The 25,949-nt window shown below is 41.5% G+C and overlaps 1 protein-coding gene across 4 annotated transcripts in view; it reads left to right on the forward strand.

Moving 5' to 3' along the window:
• Nucleotides 1–25,949, forward strand: part of SEMA3D (semaphorin 3D) — a 215,505-nt gene that overhangs the window by 131,043 nt on the left and 58,513 nt on the right. For all 4 annotated transcript variants that reach the window (XM_014570492.3, XM_006117129.4, XM_075926244.1 and 1 more), the window contains 3 exons: nt 5,500–5,593; nt 9,137–9,265; nt 15,196–15,338. In XM_014570492.3, the coding sequence (XP_014425978.1) occupies nt 5,500–5,593; nt 9,137–9,265; nt 15,196–15,338 (366 nt within the window). The remainder of the gene's footprint in view (nt 1–5,499; nt 5,594–9,136; nt 9,266–15,195; nt 15,339–25,949) is intronic.

Genomic DNA, 25,949 nt, shown 5'->3' on the forward strand with positions numbered 1-25,949 from the left:
TGTAAAATGATATAATAGGCCTATGGTCTCCCAGTGAAAACAGAAGCAATGTGCCAAACTCACACTACAAGGTATAATCTAATTACTAACTGATGGGGCTGGAAGAATCGTCCCCTATGGACAGAGTATTCCATAATGTTCATGACTGGGATTCATTTTCCCCTTCCCCTAAAGCAGCTGGTATTAGGCAATGTTGGAAAAAGGGCAGACTGTTTGACTGGACCAACTACCAGCCTGATCCATTAGGACAAGTCCAATGTTCCTGTGTGTTTGAGGGTGGAAGGAGCCTATAATTTTCATAGGTTGAAAGAATTCACTTTTTTCAAAGCCCATTTATCTAAGATTTAAAAGAGAAATTGGCTCATATTAGTGCCTTTGACACAAAAGAAAGCAGTGCTGTAATAAACCATGGTTCTTGGGTCACAGCAGTGGAAACAATTCTTACACTGGCTAGATGCAAACTTTTCTCCCTCTTCCCCCACATGCACACTTGCCCTCCATATCCCTGAGGAGTGCTCATTTCTCTCTCCCACCCAAAGCCTCACATGATAATACGGTTACAGGTATCTCTCACCTGCAGCCTTGTTTAATCAAGTGAGAAGTGAGAGGTCCTCCTGAGAAGTGAGAGGTCAGGAGCCAGATTTGTCTAGCCCAGGGCTACTCAACTTTGGAAGCCCGGGGGGCCACAGTGATACTCTCAGCACATGCTGAGGGCCGCAGCTTAAGTGTGGTTGCATGTACATGCAAATATATGTGCAAATAGCTTCTTTCACACTACTAGGCATGAATACAAAGAACTTTTCACAGTGCCCCAGCTACGCTCCCAGCACCTCCTCCCTGGGGGCTAGAAACGCCGACAGCCTGTACCCATCGCTTCCACTTGCGTCTTTCAGTGCTCACCACACCTAGAAGATGCCACACCATTGTGGAGCGTGTTCCCAGTAGAGGCGATGTTCAAAGGATCCCACCTGTGGGCCGGGCTGCGTGTTGAGCCCCGCATGAACCCAAACTGCACCTGCAGGCCACGTGTTTAGTAGCCCTGGTCTAGCCCTTACTCTCCCTGCAAATCCATTAATTTGACAGCGGTTGCATGGGTCTTGTACTGAAGGTGGAATGTTGTCCCCTGAGACTTGGAACTGAATTCAGGTTTCTTGCCTGGTAACTCGGAGCCTTTCCACTGACCCAGATCCTTTCTTTTTTTTTTTTTTTTAAAGTCTAGCTTATAATCGTGTGTTTTGTAATGAACAAACTCAATCCGACCCTGTTGGCTGCTAGGCACTAATCTGCTGTTGGGAAAGCAAAGGCTCAAGATAGTTTTCCTTTCTCTAATGAGTCTCTGAGAACTGCCAACATACTAACAACCTCTGAAACCTGTCAGCATGTCTGCCAGCTGTCTGCTGTCTGATGCCAGTGATCTGAAAACAGATGAGTCAGAACACATCAGGTGACTAAAGGTCTCAGTACATATTGTTTTTGAAACAGTATAAAGTCTCTTAAGGCCTCCCACAATTAAATTGAAGGAGATTAAAATCCCACTCTTGCTCCTATTGAAGTCAAAGCCAGAATGTTTTTTGACTCAAGGTGAATGGGACTAGGTCCAATTTCTGCCTTTTGCCACAGCCTTCAAAACAGTGTTAAAAGCTTTGGCCAGACTGTATGTTAATCACCTGTGCTCTGAATTGAGTACCTGTTGATTTCTGGTTGCAATTACAACAATTTGGTTTTGATGTAGAACACCATAAGGCCATGTCTGCACTATGCAGAAGATTGACGCTGCCGTGGTTGATCTTCTATGTTCAATTTAGCGGTTCTAGGGTAGACCTTCTAAATCGAACTCAGAGGGCGCCCCCCATCAACGCTGATACACCTGCTCCCTACAAAGAGTAAGGGAAGCCGATGGGAGTGTTTGCTCCCATCAACCTCCCACTGAGTGGACAGCAATTTAAGATATGTCAACTCCAGCTACACAATTAATGTTACATCCCTAGAAAAAATGCTCTATTTCACATACACAGACACCAACTGTGGTTCTCACAAGTCAGTGCATGTGAAGCTGTGACTTTCTTTAATGTCCTCCTAGATAAAATGATATTGAGTCCCAATATTGAATTCTCCATCACCTGCACAGAGGTGCCATTGCAGGATTATTGAACTCGCTTTTGCTGTTTTAGAAGCTCTGATGTTTTCTGCTGCATGGCCCTAGCCTTTTTCTGCGCCACTCTCTTCTCCGCTGTGTCTTTCTGCATGCTGTCTGCAAAGGTCATCCTCCAGCCTCTGATCTCATTCTCAGATGCAGCACTGGCTTACAAGATCTCTTGGAGCATGTTGTCCTGAGTCCTCTTCTTCTTTCTATCTGTGTCAGGCATTCCACGGGTGTGGAGGGGGAGACCCTGAAGTCACAGGCCGGACATGGGGTTTTTTCTTTGCTGTATAGCTATATCTTGGGTTGGCCTAACTACATTGACCATGATTCTACACTTCTTGGGGAGGTGCTGATAGTTATTAAGGTGACATTGTGGAGCACTTATATCAGCGGGAGTCAGATTTAAGTGAAGACAGAACCAGAGCTAGGTAAAAATAAGATGCTGTGTATTGACCTAAACATGTAGCATAGATTATTGATGGATTTAACTTGTTAAGTTGTATTGTACATGGCTCTCTGTGGGTGTGTAAGTAGCCACCCCTACACACCTCAAAAGAGGATGGAGTTATTGAAAAGAAGTTGATTTAACATTGAAACCATTCATTGACGGGACTTGGTTTTTATTTTTTTAATAATTGATTTAAATAAGGTTAAAACTTTCTGAAATTAATTAGAACATTTGTGATATTGCAATTTTAGTTTAAAAGATATGCTTAACTTATATATAAATGCAGGAGGGTTTTTTAAGTGCCTCTCCTAGTAAGGTTTCTCACTGCAATTATACAAACATGCACCAGGGTGAAAAACAAAATATAGAAAACTAAAAGACTTACCCAGCATTGCTTGGGTCCTTCCCGGCAGGAGTCATGGCAGGGGCTTTGAGATGTAGGGACTCAGGACAGGGGGCTTGGGCTGTAAGGGCTGCAGGAGTCAGGGTTTAAGGGTGAGGAGGCTCAGGGCAGGAAGTGGGGGAGTGCAGGAGTCAGGACAGTGGGTTGGGAGGTGTGGGAGGTTGGGAGGTGTGGGTTGGGAGGCTCAGCAAAGGGGATGGGACCCTTACCAAAGGGGGTCAGAGTGGCCAACAGCTGCTTTCCAGGGCTGGCCCAGAGCAGCAGGGTCCATGCTGCCCAGCTGGTGCCTGCTTTCTGGGGGCCGCCCTGGGTGATGTGGGCCATGCTGACCAGCCAATGGCTGCTTCCCAGGGCAGGACAATGTGGCAAGGACTATACTGCTGGCCAATGGCTGCTCCCAGAAGCACTTGCTGCTCCCCTGTGGTCATTCTGGGGGAATACATGTACCCCATTGTTGCTGCTCCCTGTGGTCATTCATGAGTATAACTGTCCCTGCGATCACACTCCTTCCTTTCTATTTAATGAGAACCAACCACATTCCATGTACACATTGTCCTGCTACAACCAATCTTTGCCCTTGTTTTAAGTTTTCATAAGAGGAGGCTGCAAAATTTGGTGGTCTTAGTTCTTACCATTTAGGAGGAGTTCTTGAACAAATGGATTCATGGATGGACGGACAGACAGACACATACACCATTTCTAAATTCTATGGTAAGATTAAGGTTCTGGTACAACAGATACTTCAGCAATTACATAATTTTACTCACACAAATAGTCAATTGACTTCTCTGGGAGTACTCTCATGCATAAAGTTAAGCATACATGTGAGCATTTGCAGAATCACTGGCTAAAATTGGTATTTTTATTGAAATGTTTCCCTTAGGAGATAACACTGAAGTGACAAAGATGTTAATGTGATTTTGTTTTAACAATGAAAAACTATTTAGTCCTTCATTACATTAACAAAGGTTGTTTTTTTCACACATTCTGTTCAAAATAGGAGCCTAAAGTTAGGCATTAAGCCCATATTTAGGTAGATAAGGGTAGGATTTTCAAAAGTATCGATGTGATTAAAAAGGTCAGGATTCCACTGACTTCAGATTGCAAACTATGTTGGAAGAGTATTATGAGATTGAACCATTTCAGCTTTCTTGACTTCTGGTAGTTCACTTTAGTGGAATATAGTTATGGTTGCAAACAGAGCCCAAATTACTTGCTTATCAGTTTTGTGTTTGAGCTTGTGCTGTCTGCACAATAAAGCTATTAGGACCTGTCTCCACAGGAAACTTCTATCAGTAGAAACTAATATGTTAATTTTAAACACTCCAATTATAGCATTATAAGTCCCTAGGTGGAAACTCTTTTTACAGTATGGGCGCATTTTTTTTCATTTAGCATATGTTGCTTTGGAAGAGGTTTTAAACTAACCCAGAAAACCCACTTTACTCCAAAATAAGAGTATCCACCCTGCGAGTCATAATAGTATAATAAGAGTGGTTAAATGATACAGTCTTAAATGATACGGCTTAATTACACTGTTATAATTTGTAAAACATTCCAAATTAGACAAACCCATAGGATGGCCCTGGGCTTGTAGTATTGTAGTGTTTCTACCAGCACAAAAATATTTAATGTGAAATTTCTTGGTGGAAAAATAATCTCTGTAAAACTGAAATTGTATTAACAAATGGGAAGTGAATGAAGGAAGCAAGTACCATATATCTATTTAAGACTATGCAATGGGTTGGAAGTACAGGACTAGCAACATGTGAATATATAAATAGATTTAAATCGTTATTGATTTTAAAACATTTATTTTTAATTCTTGTTTTTTCTCCATTTTATGCCTTGTGCAATTGACTAGTACCTAGCAGCTATGTATAGAGCCCTGCACAGATACAGAAGGTGTATCCATATATGCATCCATATCCGCAAAAATCAGCTGCAGGATATGCACATTGATGCATGTGGATACCCATGGATATAAAATGGATATCTGCAGATTTGCAGGGCTCTAGCTATATAGGCACTGCTTGGAGCCAGTGAGCCATGCTGTCACCCCCAGCCTCAGTGGCTTCCTAAAGATGGCAGAGGGAGGGCATATGCTGCACTCATTGAAGGAGTGCACACACTTCAGGAGCCCCAAGAGAAAGCCACATGGAGGCAGCCAGAATCCTTCCCATTTGTACCCCCTCCCTCCAAAGGCTTCTGCCTTTAACGTACAATTTGGCCTTTAATCTGGATGGATAGAATTGAAAATGCATCTTTTTAAAATCAGTTTATTTGTATTCGATTAATTTCTGTTAAATGACTGTGATGCATTAAAATGATGCATGTGAATGTCTGATTCAAAGCAGGTCTATAAAACTATAGACATAAAGGCCAGACACATGAGTGATACACAGTGTAATATGCTGTTACTTAATAGATGAGCAGAGTGATACCTGTGAGCCTGAGTTGCTCTCTGCAGTGACACCTGGCTAATGAATTTGCATTTATTTTCAGGAAATGGTATTCAGACTTGACACTCAGAACCTGGAGTCTGGCAGGCTGAAATGTCCTTTTGATCCTCAACAGCCATTTGCTTCAGTAATGACAGGTAAGATGTCAACCTTACCAATGTTTCTGCCTTGCGTGTTCATCAAAATCTTATTTAACAACAGACAACAGGATCAGACCATCTGCCAGTGTGAATCTGCCAAGCTCCATTGACTTTGAGGATGCTATGCCAGGTTTTACTTGCTGTGGACTTGGCCCCAAAATGTTCTACACTTTGTATATGATAAAAATATGACTGCAATAAAGCTAAAGGGAAAATAGGAGAGCCAATAAATAGAAGAGCTCCCCATTTAGAAACACGGTGGTGTCATCTTTACCTAGTCATTTATGCTTAAAAGACATCTGTATACAGTATTTCAGATGATTCATGGGATCTGTGGCAAATTTCAATGTTGTCAGCCCTTTGAAGTCTGTTGACATACATGAAGTCCTCTGCCAAAATTATACATTATTTGAGTAGCCACTTCAGAGGCACCGAGTGTAACAACTTCTAGTTTGTATGTCAGTGCTGTGTGGTCTGACATTTGGTGCCATGGAATGTTAGCCTGACCTCTGTATTTCAAACCACAGCAAGAATACTTTTGTCATGGTTTGGTTCAGAACTTTGGACAATTTTCATTTAACTTGTCTGTCAAGTGTATGAATATGTGATAAGAGTGAAGCACCATGACCTTTTCATTTACAGCAAAAGAGGAGTGGTGATAGTGCTTTGAAGTGTCAGACACTTGGAGTTATAAAAAGAATATGACTAATGTTCAGCCTTTATTCTACAATAATAAGGGAGTTGATTTGTGATCTTGACCCAGCTGAAGGGCCAGCGCTTCCTTTATTACAAACAATAGTTTAAAACCAGGGGGTTACCATTCTCAGGAACCCTTAGGAGTTTTTAAATGGCCATTACGTCTTTTTCTAAAAAGCAATTCTAAAAGTTCTATGGCTCTTTTTCCTAATGTGACAGATCACTCTGATATATTGTAGCACTGGTTGTTAATTTCACTAACACTAAAATATTCTGGAGTTTTGTGTTAAGTCAAGTTCTGTGAAGAAGTGGCTGTATTTCAATTTATTAAACCGTAACATTTAGAACATAAGTTCTGGAGCAAAACAATGACCTCTCTAATTCAGTATCCAATCTCTGACAGGGTCTTCAGGAGAAGGTACAATAAATACTCAATGGTCAATTGTGAGTCACCTACCCCAGGGGAAATTTCTTCCAAATGCTTCATTTAGTTCATGCCCTGAAACAAGAGAGACAGTTACCCCTGCCTGGGCACTGAACTAAGACTGAGCACTGGAATGGGACCCACCACTGCCAAGTCCCTTGTGGCTGAAATTGCAGCTATGCAAAATCAGACAGGAAATGAGGTGTACATTTTAAATTTGTGATGGGTGATTAACCACTGGCACGCTTTACCAAGTGTTGTGGGACTTCTCTATCAATGGCAATTTTTAAATACAAATATTTTTCTAAGAGAGATGGTCTAAGTCAAACCAAACTTATTTGGGGAAGTTCTATGGCTGATGTTATGCAGGAGTTCAGATAAAACACTTCTGGTTTTAGAATTTATAAAAGGAGCCCTCCATTCATTTGCAGTCTGTGCCCCAGGCATGCTGGGTGATGTTGGACAGTCTTGAGCCCACTCTGTGCCTCATTTCTCACATATTTAAATGGGAACCATGCTACTGACCTCCTTTGTAAAATGTCTTGAGATCTAAAGATGGGGAACATTCTACAAGAGCTCAGAATTCTGTTCTTTATAAATAGTTTTATATTTTAATGTAACTGGGAATGTTCTAATTCTCCTTATAAATGCCTATTTTTTTTTTAAAAAAAAACCTTGCAAAGCATTTGTCCTCAATATCTAGTGGTGCTAAATTCTACGGATTAGCTATACATTATGTTAAAAAAAACCTAATTCCTCTGGCTAAAATATACAGGGGCAGATTGAATGCATCTGTTGGTGTCTATTTTAGTACTTCATTTTAAGAACCTTTTGGGCCCAATGCTACAAATACCTCTTTGCATGACTAATCACAGAGCTGTTACCAAAAGCCTTACCCTACACAGACATTTTTATTTATACTATTATTCAATTGCACAAAGATTTTTGATACATTCATTATTAATAGCATTGTTCAGCATATATCTCTTCAAACATTCTTGTCTACCAAAGCCTTTATAGGAAACAACAGGAACTTGGAATGCAGGATACCAGAGAATAAGTTAAGAGCTGAGAGATCCTTGTCAACAGAGGTTAAGTGAGGATGTGCATTTTCTTTGAGCCTTTCCGATTTATCAATCATTGAATGGCTGTCAGCTGGCAAACACTAATTATATCATCCATTCCGCATTTTGACATTTACCTTTCAGCATGTGCTCTCGTCACTGCACAAAGGAGACATGCAGTCTGAAAGATGTATTTTAAAATATTGTTATGAAACAGCTACTTACGTAAAGGAATACTCATAAACATAAGTTTGTTTAGTACATATTAATCATGAGATACGTCTTATTTTTTTGTATGTGTTTTTCTCTTTACAAAAGAAAATTCACAACATGAATATTGCATAAAATGAAAAATACAGTTACTTTCAGCATTGGGTTTATTTGCACAGAGATCATATAACATGTTTTCACCAATGTAAGGCTTTGAACAAAGGGGCTTTTTACATGTGACATACGATTGCTGTGAAATGTGAAGTTCTGCGATTCATATCTGGATTACATACATGATAGTTGGGTTGTTTACAGTTACACCAGAAATATGTCATTATGTATGATTTTTTTATACAAATAATCATTATTAAATATAGCTTCTTATTTTGCCAGAGTTAAAGGACTATTATGGAATGCATTGTGTAATAGACAATTTGTTCAGCAAACATTATTCATGTCTTTTGTGCTCCTTTAATTCTGGGCAGTGCTGAGATGTCATGAAGGTAGCCACATATGTTCTAGGAATTATTTTGGGGTCATTCTGTGGCCTGTGTTATACAGAAGGTTGGATTAGATGATCATAATTATACATTCTGGCCTTGAAATCTGAGAATCATACGGAAACATAAGCAGAGAAATCTACTGTAACTTCAGTTGCAGCTGGCACAATGCAATGCATGGAAACTATGCATGGAAGCATGTGACTTCCATTATGCTTGATTATGAATGGAGTTTCATTGTGGGACAAACCATCCTCTCACCCAGGCAAAGGGGCTCATATACTTTCAAATAATCAAAATCTGGGCCCTGTATCTCAATTAATCTTTACAAGTTTTCAGTGTATGAAACAATAATCTGCATGAAATGATTTAGCACTTGGGGGCCTTTGGAAATTCTTCCTAAGACTCCTTGAAAGTGAATAGGATTTAGGCTCCACAGCACCTAAGTCACATTTGATAATGGGCTCTGAAGTTGCCAAGTTTGAAAATGTTATCTTTCATGTAGCATTACAGAATCAGAGACTTGGATTTAAAATAAAAGAGTGGAGTAAAATATATATACTTTGTGCAACAATACAGGAGTAATTTAAACTATATATACACAACCATCTTGAAGAAAGCCTCCCTACTTCTTTCTCATTTACAGATGAGTATCTCTATGCTGGGACAGCTTCTGATTTCCTTGGCAAAGATACAGCTTTAACACGATCTCTGGGCTCTTCTCACGACCACCATTACATTAGAACTGACATTTCCGAACATTACTGGCTTAACGGTAAGACATTAAACATATGTTGCTGTTGACTGCATTGTCTCTGCATTTTGAAAGATCAGAGGCCCATTCTCATTTAAACATATGTATTTAACAAGCATAAATAAAGTTGCCTCCTTGGTTATTTCAAACTATAGTCTTTTAAAAGTAGAACAGAGAAAGTGCTGGAGAAATGTACCAGAGGGGAAAATACTGCAACGGAAACAAGTTGAAGTATAAGACCTAAGAGTGCTTTCCATCTCTAATCTATCAGTCTATATATGGCACAGTAGTTGGAAATAATTTCACGTCATAAGTGTTTCTAGTTTTCCGTTTGTTGAAATAATATGTTTTTTAACCAAACAGTTGCAATCACTTGGTAAAAAGTGCTTCCTACAGTGCTTTGAAATGTCAGGCTAGAAATTTCATCCTTTTTAGGTAAGATGTCTTCTTTTTTCCCCCCCAGAGGGGAAAAATACACTGTGCTGCTTCAAAGAACAGTTTAAAACCACTAAGGATGCTTTAAAGTTGCTTCCTAAGAAACCAGCTGCTTTTTCTTGCCCATTTTAAAAGTAATAAAATGTATAAAATGGCCATATTCGTGCCCAGCCAACTTCCAATCACACAGAGTGGCATAGCAAACTTCACCCACAATGATGATAATGCCTTTCAGTCAGGAGATGTGAAGTGTCCCCTTTCACCCATCAATTATCTTTAAAAATGTGCCAACACTGTCCCCTGATGCAGCATGACCGTGTGGCTATTATGAATTAGTTGTAAAGCCAGAGCCTCCTGACCGCAGGGGTAAGTTGATTTCTCCCTAGCTAGTCTATGAAAAGGATCATTGTGCCTGTTAAACCTTTGACAAGAGTATTTTCATTAATTCTTCTCTTGCCTTCCATGAAATTGTGTCACCTGTCCTGGTATCTCTCCTGTGTTAAAAAGCCTCACATCTAGGGCTTGTTTACATGACAGACACTAGGATGAGGAATATATAGAACCCTAAAATATCTTTAGCTATCCCCTTGCTCTGAAGGTGAGACTCTGCCAAATAAGTAGAGAATCCCCTCTTCCTTAGCCCTCGTTGACTTCCCTCTATGTTATCTCCTGTTTTCTTCCCTTGACTGCCTCTGTACTTGTTCTGTCCCACCTCTCTTACTGCTTGCCATCCTACCGGCTGCTACGCTTCCAGAGGCAGAGGGCAGGCCTGGCAGTGAAGGAAGGCAAGGCATATTTCTTTTGTGTTTCAAAGTGGTGGCCGGGGGGGGGGGGGGGTGTCCTGGAAAGCGAGGCGGTCCAGATCAGGCCAGGACTGTCTCCTTACAGGAGTTTTGATGCAGCCTGCTCTTTCTCCAGCCAGTTTAGAACGCTGGACGTTGACCAGTACTTAGGCTATAAAAGTTGTTAGGTTTAGCCAGTTCCCTGAGGTGTAAAGTATTATTATTAGAAAAGATTTAATGTAGTCGTGGGAGGATGAATTAGGTTGCTGCAGTTCTAACACCACTGTCAGCAGGCGAACCAACAGACTTGCTGGGCCCCTGGGCAAGGTGGGAGTGAAGGGGGAGTGTGGAAGGGGGAGCATTGATGGGAAAAAGCAGGACCAGGGCAGTCAGCCCTGCATGCTGCCTGGATTGAACCCCTCTCCCCCTTCCCCATGCTGTCAGGAGTGCACCGCCCAGGGCTCTGCAGTGTGATGCTCCAGAAGTGATGTGAAATACCCTGGGCTTTCAGAAGCAGCAGTAGCTGGGAGCTCTGGGGCATTTGAATCACCTGGCTCTGGGGCAACTACCCCCTCTTTCATCCCCTTCCTCCTGTTGTCAGGCTTGACTGTTGGTTTATGAAAGGATTCAGTTTCCTGCCCAAAATTACAAAGACCCAGATCTCCAAAGGTATTTAGGCACCAATTACTGGGAATTGGATACATAAATACTTTTATCTAACAGTCAAATCCTACACACATATACCTACACCATTAATTTTCACTTGAGCGGTTGTTTCACTAAATGGGCAAGGGAACAGTAAATGGGTGCACAATAAAACAAAGAAACTGAGAGAGGTGTATGTGTTTTATTTCTGTTGGTTTTAGTTTAGCTTTTTAGACTTTTTAAATTGTATTTTGTTTTCCCTATGAGTTAATGTATTTGTGAGAACTTTGTAAGAATAATCTGCATTATATGAAGATAACAGAATTTTAAAAGCAACTTGGTATGTTAGTTTCCTCACCACAGCCATGTAAATAATGGAGCCTCCACATCTTTGTCAGATTTTTGCTTTCTTTCCAGATGTATTTAACAACTACAATTATAGTGTGTCTGAAACTTGACATAGACAATCCCTGCATTGTTCTACACCGGAAAAAAAAATAGAAGCTAGGTGTTTTATGTTTTAAATTATTCTCTTAAGGCTGAGGAAATTCTAAATATTGTGTTAAATTTTGTATTAAATACTGAGACATTATATTCAGTGTACCACTAGTTATTAAATTATATTAACATTCACATATATTTTGTGCTTTCAGCAGATTTTGGTACTAAGCAAATATTTACTTGATTCTAGAATTAAAATCACTCCAAAACTAAATTCACTATCAGTTTTCCAGGAATATGTGAGACTTCCAGGAATGGTGGTACATATTGTATAATTAGCAGTAAATTACTTTCAGGGGGTAACTCATGTTTTACTGAGGATAAGTGAAAAATTGTTTTTTTTTATTTGGTTGTTTTTTATGAGTGCAGAGAGGGTTGTGCTTTTGTGCTCGTTAGCGTTTTAAGTGTTAAGTTTTTATTAAAATATTTCTGGAAGCAGTATTTTTCCTTCCCGTGGAGGCAAAAAACAATGCAGAAGGAAAAGATTTCTGAGACACTATTAGTCTTTCAAGAAGAGATGTGGATTCTTTCTCAGGATTGGGCCTTAGATTGAAGCACTGTAGATCTATCTTGCCCTAGCCAAGCAGAGGCTTGACTAAAATGACAATGAAAAGGCTTGTGTGGGAATTGAAAGGTCAGTGGCAATGTGCCTCACTCCTGATCCAGGCTGTCTTTGATCTGTCCACACACACAAGCATCAAGCAACTGCACATTCCTTTCCCTTGCCCAGGGAGCTAATGCCATTATCAGAGTAAATGTCTCCCTGGATATTATTAACCTCTATGGATTTGTCCCACAATGTAGGACACATGAGAAGCATGCATCACGGTGTGGCTGTCCCTCTTCTATACGCTGCACAAAGTATGGCTGGTCATGTCCTCTAAAGGCCCAAAGTCATAGGCCTTGTCTACACTATGCAGTGGATCAGTGCTCCAGTGATAGATTCCCTAGCTGTTGATTTATCTTGTCTGCTTAGACCTGATAAATCAATCTCTGAGTATGCTCCCGTTGACCCTGGTACTCCACCAAGATAAGAAGAGTACCTGGTGTAAACGGGAGAGTAGCCCCCGCCAATCTTACCACATGAAAGATGCCATGGTGAGTATGTTGACTTCAGCTGTGTTATGTGAGTAGCTGACATCGATTGATGGTGCCAGTTAGTGTAGTCTAGGCCATAAGGTGTGTGCATGGTATCTTCCACTAGCTCATGCTGCTTCAGCTCCGGTTTTTCACTTCCCTACTTTGTGGGCCTTTTCCACTCCTTTGCTTTCCTCTGCCGAGCCTCATGAGTCCTAGTTTGCTGAGTCTTAATATGACTTATTCTGTTGAATAAACTTTATTGAGCCTCTTGACCAAGCAATCCTATAACAAAGTATTGAAGCACTGTTTAAAGTAGGTAATCAGATACAACAGCGGGGATATAGACTGCATTAGTGAACCTTCTATAATTTTATTGCTGCTCCCAGATGGCCATCGAAGAAAATTATAAAAAGTTTATGCGGTACTAGGATATACTGTATCATCTGTTACCAGGCCTTGGTCTCTATTTACGATCCCAATGACTTACTGTTTGCTTATAAACACCCCAACAAATGAAATCTTTGGGATGTTTCTATAGAAATCAGTAAGATTTTTGAATGAAGATGTGTTATATGATTGAGAATGTAAACAATGATTCAAAATGTCCAATAATGCCATTCATTCTCTATAAAATTTACAAAAACCCATTTCACAGCGAATTATAATTTGTTTTTCTATATAGCGTGAACAGGATACTAAAGATGTAAGGATGATCTCACTTGTGGAAAAAAAATGTTTGGGGGGGTATTCTGTATCATGGTGTGTTAATTACATTGATTTCTCTCTTACAGCTGTGCATGATTACCTTTTCCAGTTTGTTTGTTTGTTTGGGTATAACTTTCAACTTTAATGTTTTCAATTGTGAATTTATGTCCTTAAGTATTATATTACTTACATATCCCCTGTTCCTTTATTTAATTTGTTTGAGACCATTTAAAATCTGTTCCAGGAACTGATATTTGTGCATTTGTTTTTGGAGTCTGTTTGCCAAGTAACCCAGAAAAATTGTAATGTAAAAGAATTGGAATTCAGACTTTAAAACAATCTGAAAGCAATAAGGGCTTGTCAAGGATTTTTTTCAGACATTTTGCTTTGTTTATTTTTCATTAGCTCTATATACTGATAGCCACATTGGAAGCTTATTAATGCACTTATTAATGGCTAGGGCTGGAATTTTCAGAAGAGCCTGAAAGGGACTGAGTGGAAAATGAGTGACTCATTTCCTTAGGATCATTTGAATATCCTGCCGTAAATTATCTACTGCATCATTCCAATTTCACACTGACAGAACTCCATGGGACCATATCATTGTGAAGCTGGAGTAATACAAGGGTTATTCTGACTCACACATTTCACTCTCTGGTATCTAGGTGCGTACCGATAATTTAACAAACATTTAAATATGAATCAATTAACTTATTTACAGAGGCCAAAAAATCACCAGTTCACTCCTCACTTACCCAACATCTTCTAGTCCTCATTTTCCCTTCTTTATTACCCCTAGCAAAACCACAGGGAGAAAAGATGATCCTTGCACTGCATTCTGTGAGGGCCAGAGATACTATGCTCTGTCTGACCTGCCTGGGACATGAATTCCACATCGGCTATTCCTACTGAGTTTGTCTGGCCACTAGCCCTGCCTCTTGTTCAGTGCAAAGGAGTTATCTTGAGTACTCCCAGAGAATCTCAGCAGTTGTGGCAGATTACAAGGATATTTTGAAGCAATTTCCTTAAATATTTCCCTCTCTGCTTGTGTATTTGACTTTTGTTGCCTGTTGTTGCTTCACTAGATAAGGTGTCTGGCATTTTGTTACTTTCTGAGTGAAGTGCACAAGTAAAATGAAAATGCCAAGTTTTTAAATTTTTGAAAATGACATTGTAAGGCGAAACAGGTCACATGAACCAATTGTCTTATCAAGGCCACTCCAATGCCATTGAATTAGTAAAGCCATCCTAGCACAGGTGCATAGGAAACTGTTGGCTTACTACAGCTGTTATTAATATTTGAGCATGAGTCATGCAAACAAATCGAGATTATGTTGCTCCCTTGCATACTATCTCTCGTAAACATTTGTTGTTCCCTGTATCCCTGGATTATTACTAAGTGCTGCCATTTTAAAATTAAATAATTGTGTAACAATGTGTTTTTGGAAGAAAACTATTTAGCAGGAACGGTAACACAAGCAGCAAATTAGCTGTGTCATAGATATGTTTTCTGGATCTAAAAATTTTGGCATTAATGCTGTAAATTCCCAATGGCCATCAATTTTGCCAGTCAAGGGTTCTGGAAAAGAATATAGCCTGAAGAATGAAAGCTACCCTATTAGACATAAATACTTTTGGAGCTAATACAATCTTATGGCCAGACTTCCCTCAAAGGCGCCTATGATGATTCATTGATATTTTGCCATGAGCTGCTTCATGAACACAGACAGAGTCTTGGCCTCAAGTATTATGGACTTTTAAAAATTCTTAAATAATTTGTTTTTGTTTGGGGGTTTCTTTTAGGAGCAAAATTTATTGGAACCTACCCCATTCCAGACACATATAATCCAGATGACGACAAAATCTATTTCTTTTTCCGAGAAATAACACAAGATAGCAGCACATCTGACAAAGCAATCCTTTCCCGAATTGGAAGAATTTGTAAGGTAAAAACGTATATTCATTCTCCCCCCCCCCTTTTTTTTTAAAGGAACCTTTAATTTGTTTCTTTTAAAAATATCAGTTTTGTCCTGGAAGGAAATCTCCCTCATAATACTGTCAGAGTAAAGTGCAGTAATATGGATTACTAATGATGTATAATATTCACTTGCCTTAACTGCTAAATAGATTTGATGCTTGGTAAGTCAGCATTTTTTTAGAAACATAATATTTTCATAGTTTATAATGATGCATCTAAATAACAATGGATTAATCCTCAGCTGCTCTATAATGAGAACTTTTGGTTGGTTATGAGTTAGGGCTAAATCCTAAATATTTGTGCAAAGTCAGAGTACATGGGGATTTTGCATGGGATGCCCACTAACTTGAGGGGCAAACAGGTGGGGAACATCAGTGTGTCAGCCTCATAATTACAGTAAAACTCCGATGGTCCGGCACCCCTGATGGTCCGGCACCATCAGGAACCCGGAAGTGCTCCGGGTAGCCGGACCATTGGAGCTGCTCTGCCCCAAGCTTCCCGGATTCAGCCGCTGCTAAAACTGACCAGCAGCTGAATCCGGGAAGCCAGGGACAGAGCAGCTGGAGTGCTGCCGGGTAGGTACCGTAGCGCTGCCTCTCGGGGCTGCGGGACCAACCCGGCAGCACCCCAGCTGTCCCCGATTCAGCCGCTGCTGAAACTGACCAGCTGCTGACTGCAGGAAGCCCCTCTGCTGCTCTGCCCCGGCTTCCTGGAATCAGCCTCTGATCAGTTTCAGCAGCAGCTGACTTGGGTACACCTGGGAGAGAGCAGCTGGGGTGCTGCCAGGTTCGTCACCACAGTGCCAAGGTGCGGCGCTGCAGGGACCAACCCAGCAGCACCCCAGATGCTCCATCCCAGGCGTCCCGATTCAGCTGCTGCTGAAACTGACCAGCAGCGGATGAATCAGGGACACCCGGGGCAGAGCCGGACTATCGGAAGGGGAGGCTATGAGGGGTCTGGGGCCTTCTGATAGTCCGGCATATCTGATAATCCGGCACCCCCTGGGTCCTAAAGGTGCCAGATTATCGGAAGTTTACTGTATTACTAAAAATGTCTGTTTTGTTTTGTGTATGCACCATGCAGCTCTGCCTCGGGCTTCCTGGAGTCAGCCGCTGATCAGATTTCAGCAGCGGCTGACTTGGGGACCTGGGGCAGAGCAGTTGGGGTGCTGCCGGGTTGATCCAGTAGTGCCACTCCTCGGCACTGTGGGACCAACCCGGCAGCCCCCTAGCTGTTCTGCCCCAGGCATCCTGATTCAGCCGCTGCTGAAACTGACCAGCAGCGGATGAATCAGGGATGCCTGGGGCAGAGCCGGACTATCGGAAGGGGAGGCTATGAGGGTTCTGGGGTCAGACCCCTCATAGCCTCCCCTTCTGATAGTCTGGCATATCTGATAATCTGGCACCCCCTGGGTCCTAAAGGTGCCAGATTATCGGAAGTTTACTGTATTACTAAAAATGTCTTTTTTGTTTTGTGTATGCACCATGCTTGACCTATGATCAGGGCCTCAAAGTGCTACAGTAATAGAAATCTACTATATATTTGAGAGAGTTTGTCTGTGTGTCCATCTGTCTGTTCAAGAACTCCTCCTAAACAGTAAGAGCTACGACCACCAGATTTGGTATACTGCTTCCTCTTATCATATCTTAAAAGCAAGGTCAGGGCTTGGTTAGGGAATGTTAAATTTAGATTAATTGGCTAATCAAATAGTTGATGCAATTTGTATTGACTATTTAATTAGGCGACCAGGGCTGTTGCTACACTTCAAAGGTGAAAGTGCTGCGGGGAGCACAGGGCCGGGGGGACTCAAGCAGTCCCTCTCTGGCCCCATTCTCCCCGTGACATTTCAAAGCAGCAGCGCTGCATGGAGCCCGGGGTCAGATGGGGACTCAGGCAGCAGGCTCCATGTGACATTTAAAAGTGGCAGTGCTGCATGGAGCCCAGGGTCTGGCCCTGGGCTCCATACAGCGCTGCTGCTTTGAAGCACCTTGTCGTCTTCTCCCCTCCCCCCCGCCCCTTGCTGCTCTTTCTGGTGGATTTGCTTATCAGATAGTCGACTAGTCGTTCACATCCTTAGGCTTAGTTGCACCAGGAAAACGGGATGTGCCCAGAATGGGAAACAATCACCAGGCAGGTGGAAGTGGGCTAGCTGGAGGTGCCCCCTCCAGGACAGCCCCAGTCCCAAGCCTCCTGTTTTGTAGGGTGCCTTTTAGGGAGGATGAAGAAGGCTGAAACTCTTCCCCTCCCTAGTTAATACGTGAAGATTGCTGGCTGATCCCCTTTCATCAGAGAGCAAGGGGGAAATGCACAGTTTGCTGCATTCCTCACTCTGGTTGGGGAATGCAGAGGGCAGATGAACCAGGACCTGCCACAGCCAGTGACATGCACTCCTCCCCCGGCTGTGCCTGCTAGAGCTGCAGCACCACTGGAGAAATGCTTCTTGCCTGACTACAAGCTGCTGCAGTGATAGAGGGTTGGGGTAATTTCTCTCTCCCTGGGGCAGCCTGCATATTGTACCCCTCATCCCTAGCCCCTTCCCAGAGCAATGATTTAAATGAAGCTTTTTATTTTCCCAAACCCCCAAAATTAATTGAGTTAAGGGCCTAAACAGTGCCTGGTAAATCTAGTAATAATTAAGCTATACTATTATAAAAGGAGACGTGTCCATCACACCATCTGACACAAAGAACACTTGAGAAGACTTGAGAAGTTTGTAGGGGAGGCAGGCCTCACCCCTACCTACAGCCAAACCACCTATGCTGAGGCTCCATCCCCAGGGATGGGAGGAGGAGGAGGTGCAGTGCACTGAGTGTGCATGCACCCATCCCACCACAGGGATGGGGAAGAGTGGATGCCCATGCATCTCAGTATCCCTGGAACAGTGGGGAGGGAAGAGGCTGCACGGCCTGAGCCTCCCAACCCCTGGGAGCAGTGGGGAGTGAGGGAGCCACGTGTGTGCACCCCCCACCCCCCCACACACACATACCACCACCACAGGGAGTGGAAGAGTTTGTGTGCACCCCAGCATCCCTGGAGCCGTGAGGTGGGAAGAGAATGCTGGCCCCAATCTTCTCCCATGCCTCTGGGAGGAGGCCCCACAACCCAAGCCTCCCCACCCCAGGGAACATTGGGGAGGGAGGAGGCCATGTGTATGTCTATTGTCACAACGGGACAGGTAATGCTAGTAGTAATAATGACTAATACGCTGCTTTAGCAGATGTGTTCTTTGAACCCAGTCGGCATCTCCTTTCCCTAACCATTACTCAAATCCATAACACCGTTCCAACAGATGTTGTTACTGCAGTTGCTTTATGCTCCAAACAGTTTGTTTGTGATCGGTTGCATGGATTTATGAAGGTTTGGCAAAGATTAGAAAAGCTGGGGGAGGGGAGTTAAAAAAAGTATGGGTCAGGTCATTAGAAATTGTGGTTTTGATTAAGTTTCAATGAAGTGGCCGATGTCCTGTTGGAAACATGAGGAGCGCTAGTGTCATAGTGGAAATGTTTAGTTTCTTTTTCGTATTTTGGAATAGTCTCAATGTCTGTGAATTATTACACTTTGAAAACATTAAGTTTTGATTATGAGATGGCCTCAGCAAAAACCTTGTATGAAGAAATTACAGAGAAAAATCTACTGCGTTTCTGTGGTACCGTTATGCATATTTCTTCATTTGCTGGTATTCGGTAGAGTGTTGCCTAATGTAACAGCACTACAAACAGTGGACATTAGGTTCCTAAGAAGGACCCTTGAGGAAAAAAGCAATTAAAGTCTTCTTGATTAAAAAACAGAAATGAAAGGGGGGGAAAATGAACTAGAACAGTGTTTCTCAAACTGTGCTCTGTTGAGCCCTAGGGCTTCGTGAGACATCTCCAGGGGCTACGCGAGGTTGACAAACTGGAAACATCGATAGGTACAACACATACAATCAGTGGGGTGCTGCATAAATTTTTACGCATGTAAAGGGCTCTGGAGCCCAAAAAGTTTGAGAACCACTGAACTAGAACAACAAAACTTGCACAGGAGAACAAAGAACAACCGGACACATGTATGGAGGCCATGCAGGATTATTCATCTATCCACAAAGTCACAAATGAGATTTCAGTGACCACTGAGTGTACAAATTTCCAATTTTGGTTCAGCAAATGTTTCCAACAAGCTGAGTAACCAGATCTCTGTAGTAGTTTGTATTTAGCTAAGCAAGAGAATTAACAAGCTTCAGTTGGGTTTTCTACAGTAGTATGATTAATGAAACACTGACATGACAAAAAAACCACCATAATTTACTACTAGACGTGGCGTTAGCTGATTATGAGCAAGTACTTAATGCATTAGAGGAAAAGTGGTTAGGTGAAATCTACTAAGCCAAAGCACAGAGAGATTATATTAAACTAGGATGCATTAACCGTAGACCCTCAGCTTCTACTCACAAACAGGACAGATAAGATATCATAATAAAAGCAAAAGTACTGTAAAGAGATCCCAATGACCAACTATAATTGAGCCTCAAATTAGACCAAGTTTTTAACGTTGTAATGTTGTAGGAAATAATGTTTTGAGTCTTACATTTTCATTTTGCAAGTCAAATGAACATTGTAGGGAAATTTCAAAATATCTGGTTCCATTTTATTATATACCAGATATTCCACAAAGTGCTCAGCAGCCACAGTTGCCATCCTTTTCTCAAAATATCCCAGCATCCAACAGCTCCTGTTAAACACACTCAGTGGGAGCTAATGTGTGAGGGACCTTGTGAAAAAGCTGGGTACTTCATTTAGGAAGTGCTGGTGCAGAACTCTTTTGAAAAATCTGATCTTCACTGTTTGTGCATGTGTCTTGATTATACTTATTGTGGTATAAGCATAGCAGGAATGGGTAAAACATGAACTCGTAGATCTGGTTCAGATGTGTCTTCTCTGGAGTCCTTGATCTGCTGTGCCAAATCTGGTTGGTTTAAATCTCTATAACTGCAGGCATAGGTGTGCATGGCTCTGGTTATAATCAACTATACATCATTTTGTGTGGTTGAAAGTTTTACTTGACCGATTACTTGATAGTTAATCAAAGTTTCAACTAATTTAGACAATTATCCTTAAATTTGAGCTTTTGTCATCTTGGCCATGTCCACAGCAATGCAACATATTGCTCTTTCAGGAAACCAGGAATTATTTAAATGATCTGATTGGTATATATAATTTCAGTTCATTCTCCTGGAGTTTTACTGCTTTGCTTCACTGTTCCCTAAGGCTCTTCTTACACTGTAGTGTTAGAGGTACCTGCTGAAATTGGAATAGGCAGTAAACCACAAAAAGATGCGTGGCTTTAATATAGCAAATTAGTCAATAGAGCCTACTCTAGCTAGTATTCATTGGCTGAACAATATAGTCCCACAGTGATCCTCTCTCTTAGTGAAGACTTCTCTGTAGAGCATTCCCCTTTCCCAACTATTTCAAGACCTAAAAGATTATTGTAATCTCATTTACAGTTCCTTACCCAGAGTCAAACAGCTGTCACTTGTCCTGATCAGAAGACTATTCTTGTATTTATTATCGTAAAGCATGCTTTGCAATAACACGGCTACCAAAGCACTAAAAAGCACTCATTTAAGTTTACGTCACTTGTATTCTGTATATCACCAGGGGTTATAAGTATAAGCTGAGAGAGTGCTTTCAACAGTCACTTCCAGACCAAAATGTATAATTTATCATGACAAATGGCATTTCCTATTTTTGTTTTTGTTTTAAAAGGTATGGCCAGTTTATCTGCAGTACCTGGAATTTCTTGTTTTGCTTATGGTAAATAGAATGTAACTATTAATATCAAGTTTCATGTGGCTAATTGTTTCCTTTCTTTCAAAGTAGGACTATTTGTGAAAAAACAACAATCAGATTTAAAGATAAATCCTATTTGGATTTTTATGTCTTTTTTTAAAAATATAGAAAATGTATTCTACTTTGTAGGAATCTTTCCCCATTAATGTTACAAGACTGTATCCTCAGCCAGTGTATATTATTATTCCTCAATTGACCTCAAATCTATTTTCACCATTTACACTAGCAACAAGTATAGCCAGGGGTTAGACCAGGGGTTCCCAAACTTTTCGGCATCATGCCCACTTTTTGATTTTTGAGAAACCCTCACGTCCCCCTCCCCCCAAATAACAGCAAAACTTGTTGAGAAGAAAAAAGGAACTGACTGGGGCAACAAAACTTGTTGGGGGGGGGGACTGGGTCACCTCGAGCCCCCCCGGCGTGAATTTCTTCATGCCCCTCAAGGGGGCACACCCCCAAGTTTGGGAACTCATGTGTTAGACATTCAAGGTTCAATTTTGAAAACTTGTGTGGTTTCTGTAAACTCTCACCTTTGCCCCCAAATGATACACTTTACTTAACCATGCATACAGAGTTTTTGCTTGCATATGAATTGCCAATTGATGGCAAACAAACAAACAAACAAAACAAACAGACAAACACAAGCTCAGCACACAGCAAGTACACCCCAAACACACAAACACACACTACAGACAGCCACTTACCTTAGGGGTCCCGTATTTGCTTCTCCTTTACCTGGAGAACTCCCTCTCAAAACTCCCTGTTTGCTGCTCCTGTTCGCAAAGCTCCTGTCATTGGCACTCCTGATTTTCTGCCAACACTTCCTGCTTCCTTCGCATTTCTGGAGACTCTCTAGGACCCACTCTTTGTGGGTTTAACCTTTATAGGCAATTTAATTAACTGAATGGCTGGTGTGAACCATAGTGAGAGAGAAAGGTAGTCATTAATGGATATTGACAAGTCTTGTTTGCATGAATCATCAGTGAGCTGGAGGAAGGAATATGGGAAAAGATACACAAATGAGTTAGAAGTAACACCCATCTGTGACAACTAGCTGCAAGGTTTAGGAGGACAGAATACAGTGTTTCTGCTAGAGACTGCCTTGGTCTGGTTTTTACCTCACGTCAACCCATGTCATCCACATATGAGACTATCCTTCTCAAAGGAAACAACATTGTAATGCATAACAACTAATAAGTTTGGAAGAGGCTTTGAGGTATAGTCAATGACTTCCTTGAACTGGTCAGGTCTGCTGGAGGGAGTGTCGCAAAGTAGAAATGTCTCCAGCTATGTTATTCCTGTACTTTGCATGGTTACTTAGTAGGGAGGAGGAAAGGAAGAATTAGGTTTGCTCCCATAGCAAGCTAAGAGACGCGCACGCGTGTGTGTGTGTGTGTGTGTGTGTTACCTCCTTGTGTGGGTAGAAGGAACAGAGTCATTAAGGGAATGGCTGAAACTGACTCAGATCAGTAAGGGATTTTAGAGAGACAACGCAAGCTTCAATGATTCATGGATCAGCGCACTTAGCGAGGAAGCAGAGCAAAGATCCCAGCTTGAGATCCCAACAAAGGACTGGAAGATTTGAGGTGGGGGATAAACTTTGGCTTCTGGAGGAAGCTAGGAGTTCTCTCACTTGGGTGCTGACTCAGGAGGTGAGACTGCGGTTATATCTACACTGCTGAAGTAAGTTGACCTATAGTACACAACTCCAGCTATGTTATTTAGGTAGCTGGAATTGATGTACTTTAGGTTTACTAAGAGGTCTACACCATATCAGATTGATGGGACAAATTCTCCTGTTGACTTACCTTACTCGATTCATCAGGGGCAGAGTACAGAGGGTTAAGTAGAGAGTGATCTCTGGTCAATTTGACAGATCTTCCCTAAATTCACTAAATCGATTGCTGGTGAATCAATCTCAGAGTGTCAATTCTAGCTGTAGTGTAAATGTGATCTGAAAGAGAGAAAGACAGGGTCCGAAAGTTGAGTTCTCTATGGCTTCTGTGGGCTGACCAGAATGGTCTAGGCTTTAATCTTCATTTCTCTGTGCTAGCTGAGGACGTCTTTACGCTGTGTTCTGGTTGACAAACAAACCCTGATGTTTTGAAAACATTGCTTAAGTGTCATTGTAAATGCTTAGTGAGATGCCTTGATCCCTCAAGAGTGGAGAAATCTCTACTGGGGGTCTGTCTCAGCTGGATTTGCTGAACAGAATGCATAGTATGAAGCAGGAGTAAGGAAGCACTAGTGGGGCAAGATCAAGGCAGAACTGGGGGGGGGGGCAAAATTAAATCAGTATCTTAGATGCCAGTATACAAATGCAAGAAGTATGGGGAATGAACAGGAAGAACTTGAAGAGCTAATAAATAAACCCAGCTATGTCATAGCTGGATCACAGAAATGTGAATACAGACTTGTTGAGAATCTCTGGGTTACGTTAAAAGGGATAAAAAACAAGGGTGATGTCATGCTAGGGGTCTACTACAGAACACCTACCCAGGCAGAAGAGATGGATGAGGCTTTTTTTTAAAACAACTAACAAAATCATCCAAAGCACAGGATTTGGTGATGAGAGATTTCAACTATCCAGACATATGTTAGGAAACTAACACAGCAGGGGACATATTATCCAATAAGTTCTTGGACTGCTTTGGAGACTTTTTTTTTTAATTTCAGAACATTGAGAAAGCTACTGGGGAAAAGCTGTTCTAGAATTGACTAACAAATATGGAGGAACTGGTTGAAAATTTGAATGTAGAAGGTAGCTTGGGTGAAAGTGATGAGATCAGAGTTCATTATTCTAGGGAATGGTAGAAGGGTAATTCTAAGGATTGGTAGAAGCAAGAACAACAAAATAGAGACAATGGATTTCAGGAAGGCAGATTTTAGTAAACTCGGAGAGCTGGTAGGTAAGCTCCCATGGGAAGCAAGACTAAGAGGAAAAACAACTGAAGAGAGTTGGCAGTTTTTTAAAGGGACATTACTAAGGGTCCAAAAGCAAACTATTCCACTGTGTAGGAAAGATAGAAAGTATGGCAGGAGACCACCTTTGATCAGCCAAGAGATCTAATATGAGCTAAAAATAAAAAAGGAGTCCTATAAAAAGTGGAAAGTAGGTAAAATTACAAAGGATGAATATAAGCAAACACCATAGGTATGCAGGGGCAAGATTAGAAAGAAAAAGGTACAAAATGAGCTAAATCTAGCTAGAGACATAAAGGGTAATAAGAAGATGTTCTATAAGTATATTAGAAGCCAAGGATAGGGTAGGCCCATTGCTTGGTGAATAGAGAGAAACAATAACAGGAAACCTTGGAAATGGCAGAGATGCTTAATGACTTCTTAGTTTCAGCTTTTGTCAAGAAGATGGATGATGACAGGATGCCTAACATAGTGAATGCTAGTGGAAGTGAGGTAGATTTAGAAGTTAAAATACAAAAAAAGTTAAAAATTACTCAGAAAAGTTAGATGTTGCAAGTCATCAGGGCCTGATGGAATGCATCTTAAAATAGTCAAGGAGCTAATAGAAGACGTATCTGGGCCTTTAGCTGTCATCTTTGAAAAATCATGGAAGTCGGAAGAGATTCCAGAAGACTGGAAAAGGGCAAATATGGTGCCCATCTCTAAAAAGGGAAAAAAGAACATCCCAGGAAACTATAGCCCAGTTAGTTTAACTTCTGTGCCAGGGAAGATAATGGAACCCCCCCATCTAGAAGATAGTAAGGTGATAGGTAACAGCCAGCATGCATTTCTAAAGAACAAATTATGTCAAACCAATCTGATGGCTTAATATCCTATCAAAGAAAGCTTTGTGGATAAAAGGGAGAAGCAGTGCACGTAATATACCAAGACTTTGTAAGGCATTTGACATGTTCTCGTATGACCTTCTTATCAATAAACTAGGGAAATGCAACCTAGATGGGGCTACTATAAGGAGGGTGCATAACTGGTGGGATAACCATTCTCAGAGAGTAGTTATTAACGGTTCACAATCATGCTGGAAGGGCATACCAAGTGGGGCTCCACAGAGATCTGTTTTGGTACCGGTTCTGATCAATATCTTCAGTGATTTAGCTGACGGCATAGAGAGTACACTGATTACGTTTGCAGATGATACTAAGCTGAGAGGGGCTGCAGCTGATTTGGAAGATAGTGTCAAAATTCAAAATGATCTGGACAAACTAGAGACATGGTCTAAGGTTCAAAGTACTCCACTTAGGAAGGAACAATCAGTTTCACACATACAGAATGGGAAGTGATTGTCTAGGAAGAAGTATTGCTGAAAGATTTAGGGATCATAGTGGACCACAAGTTAAATATGAGTCAACAGTATGACATTGTTGCAAAAAAAGCAAACATGATTCCGGGATGCATTAATAGAAGTGTTGTGGGCAAGACATGAGAAGACATTCTTCTGCTCTACTCTGTGTTGATTAGGGCCCAATAGGAGTATTGTGTCCAGTTCTGGGCACCACATTTCAAGAAAAGATGTGGGGAAATTGAAGAAGGTCCAGAGAAGAACAACAAAAATAATTAAAGGTCTAGAACAGCAGTTTCCAACTGCCTGTCCGTGGACCAGTGGTGGGTCTCAAACCCCTGCCTGCCGGGCTATGGCACACTGCCAGGACATGCTTCCAGCTGCTAATGAGCCCTGCCCACAGTGCCTGAGTGGCTGATACTGTGCTGGCCAGCTACATTGGCTGCTACACAACCTGGCTGGCAGAACATTGTACTAAGTACAGTTCAAACAC

Source organism: Pelodiscus sinensis, chromosome 1 (genome assembly GCF_049634645.1).
Source record: "Pelodiscus sinensis isolate JC-2024 chromosome 1, ASM4963464v1, whole genome shotgun sequence".
In the NCBI taxonomy this organism is placed as follows: Eukaryota; Metazoa; Chordata; order Testudines; family Trionychidae; genus Pelodiscus; species Pelodiscus sinensis.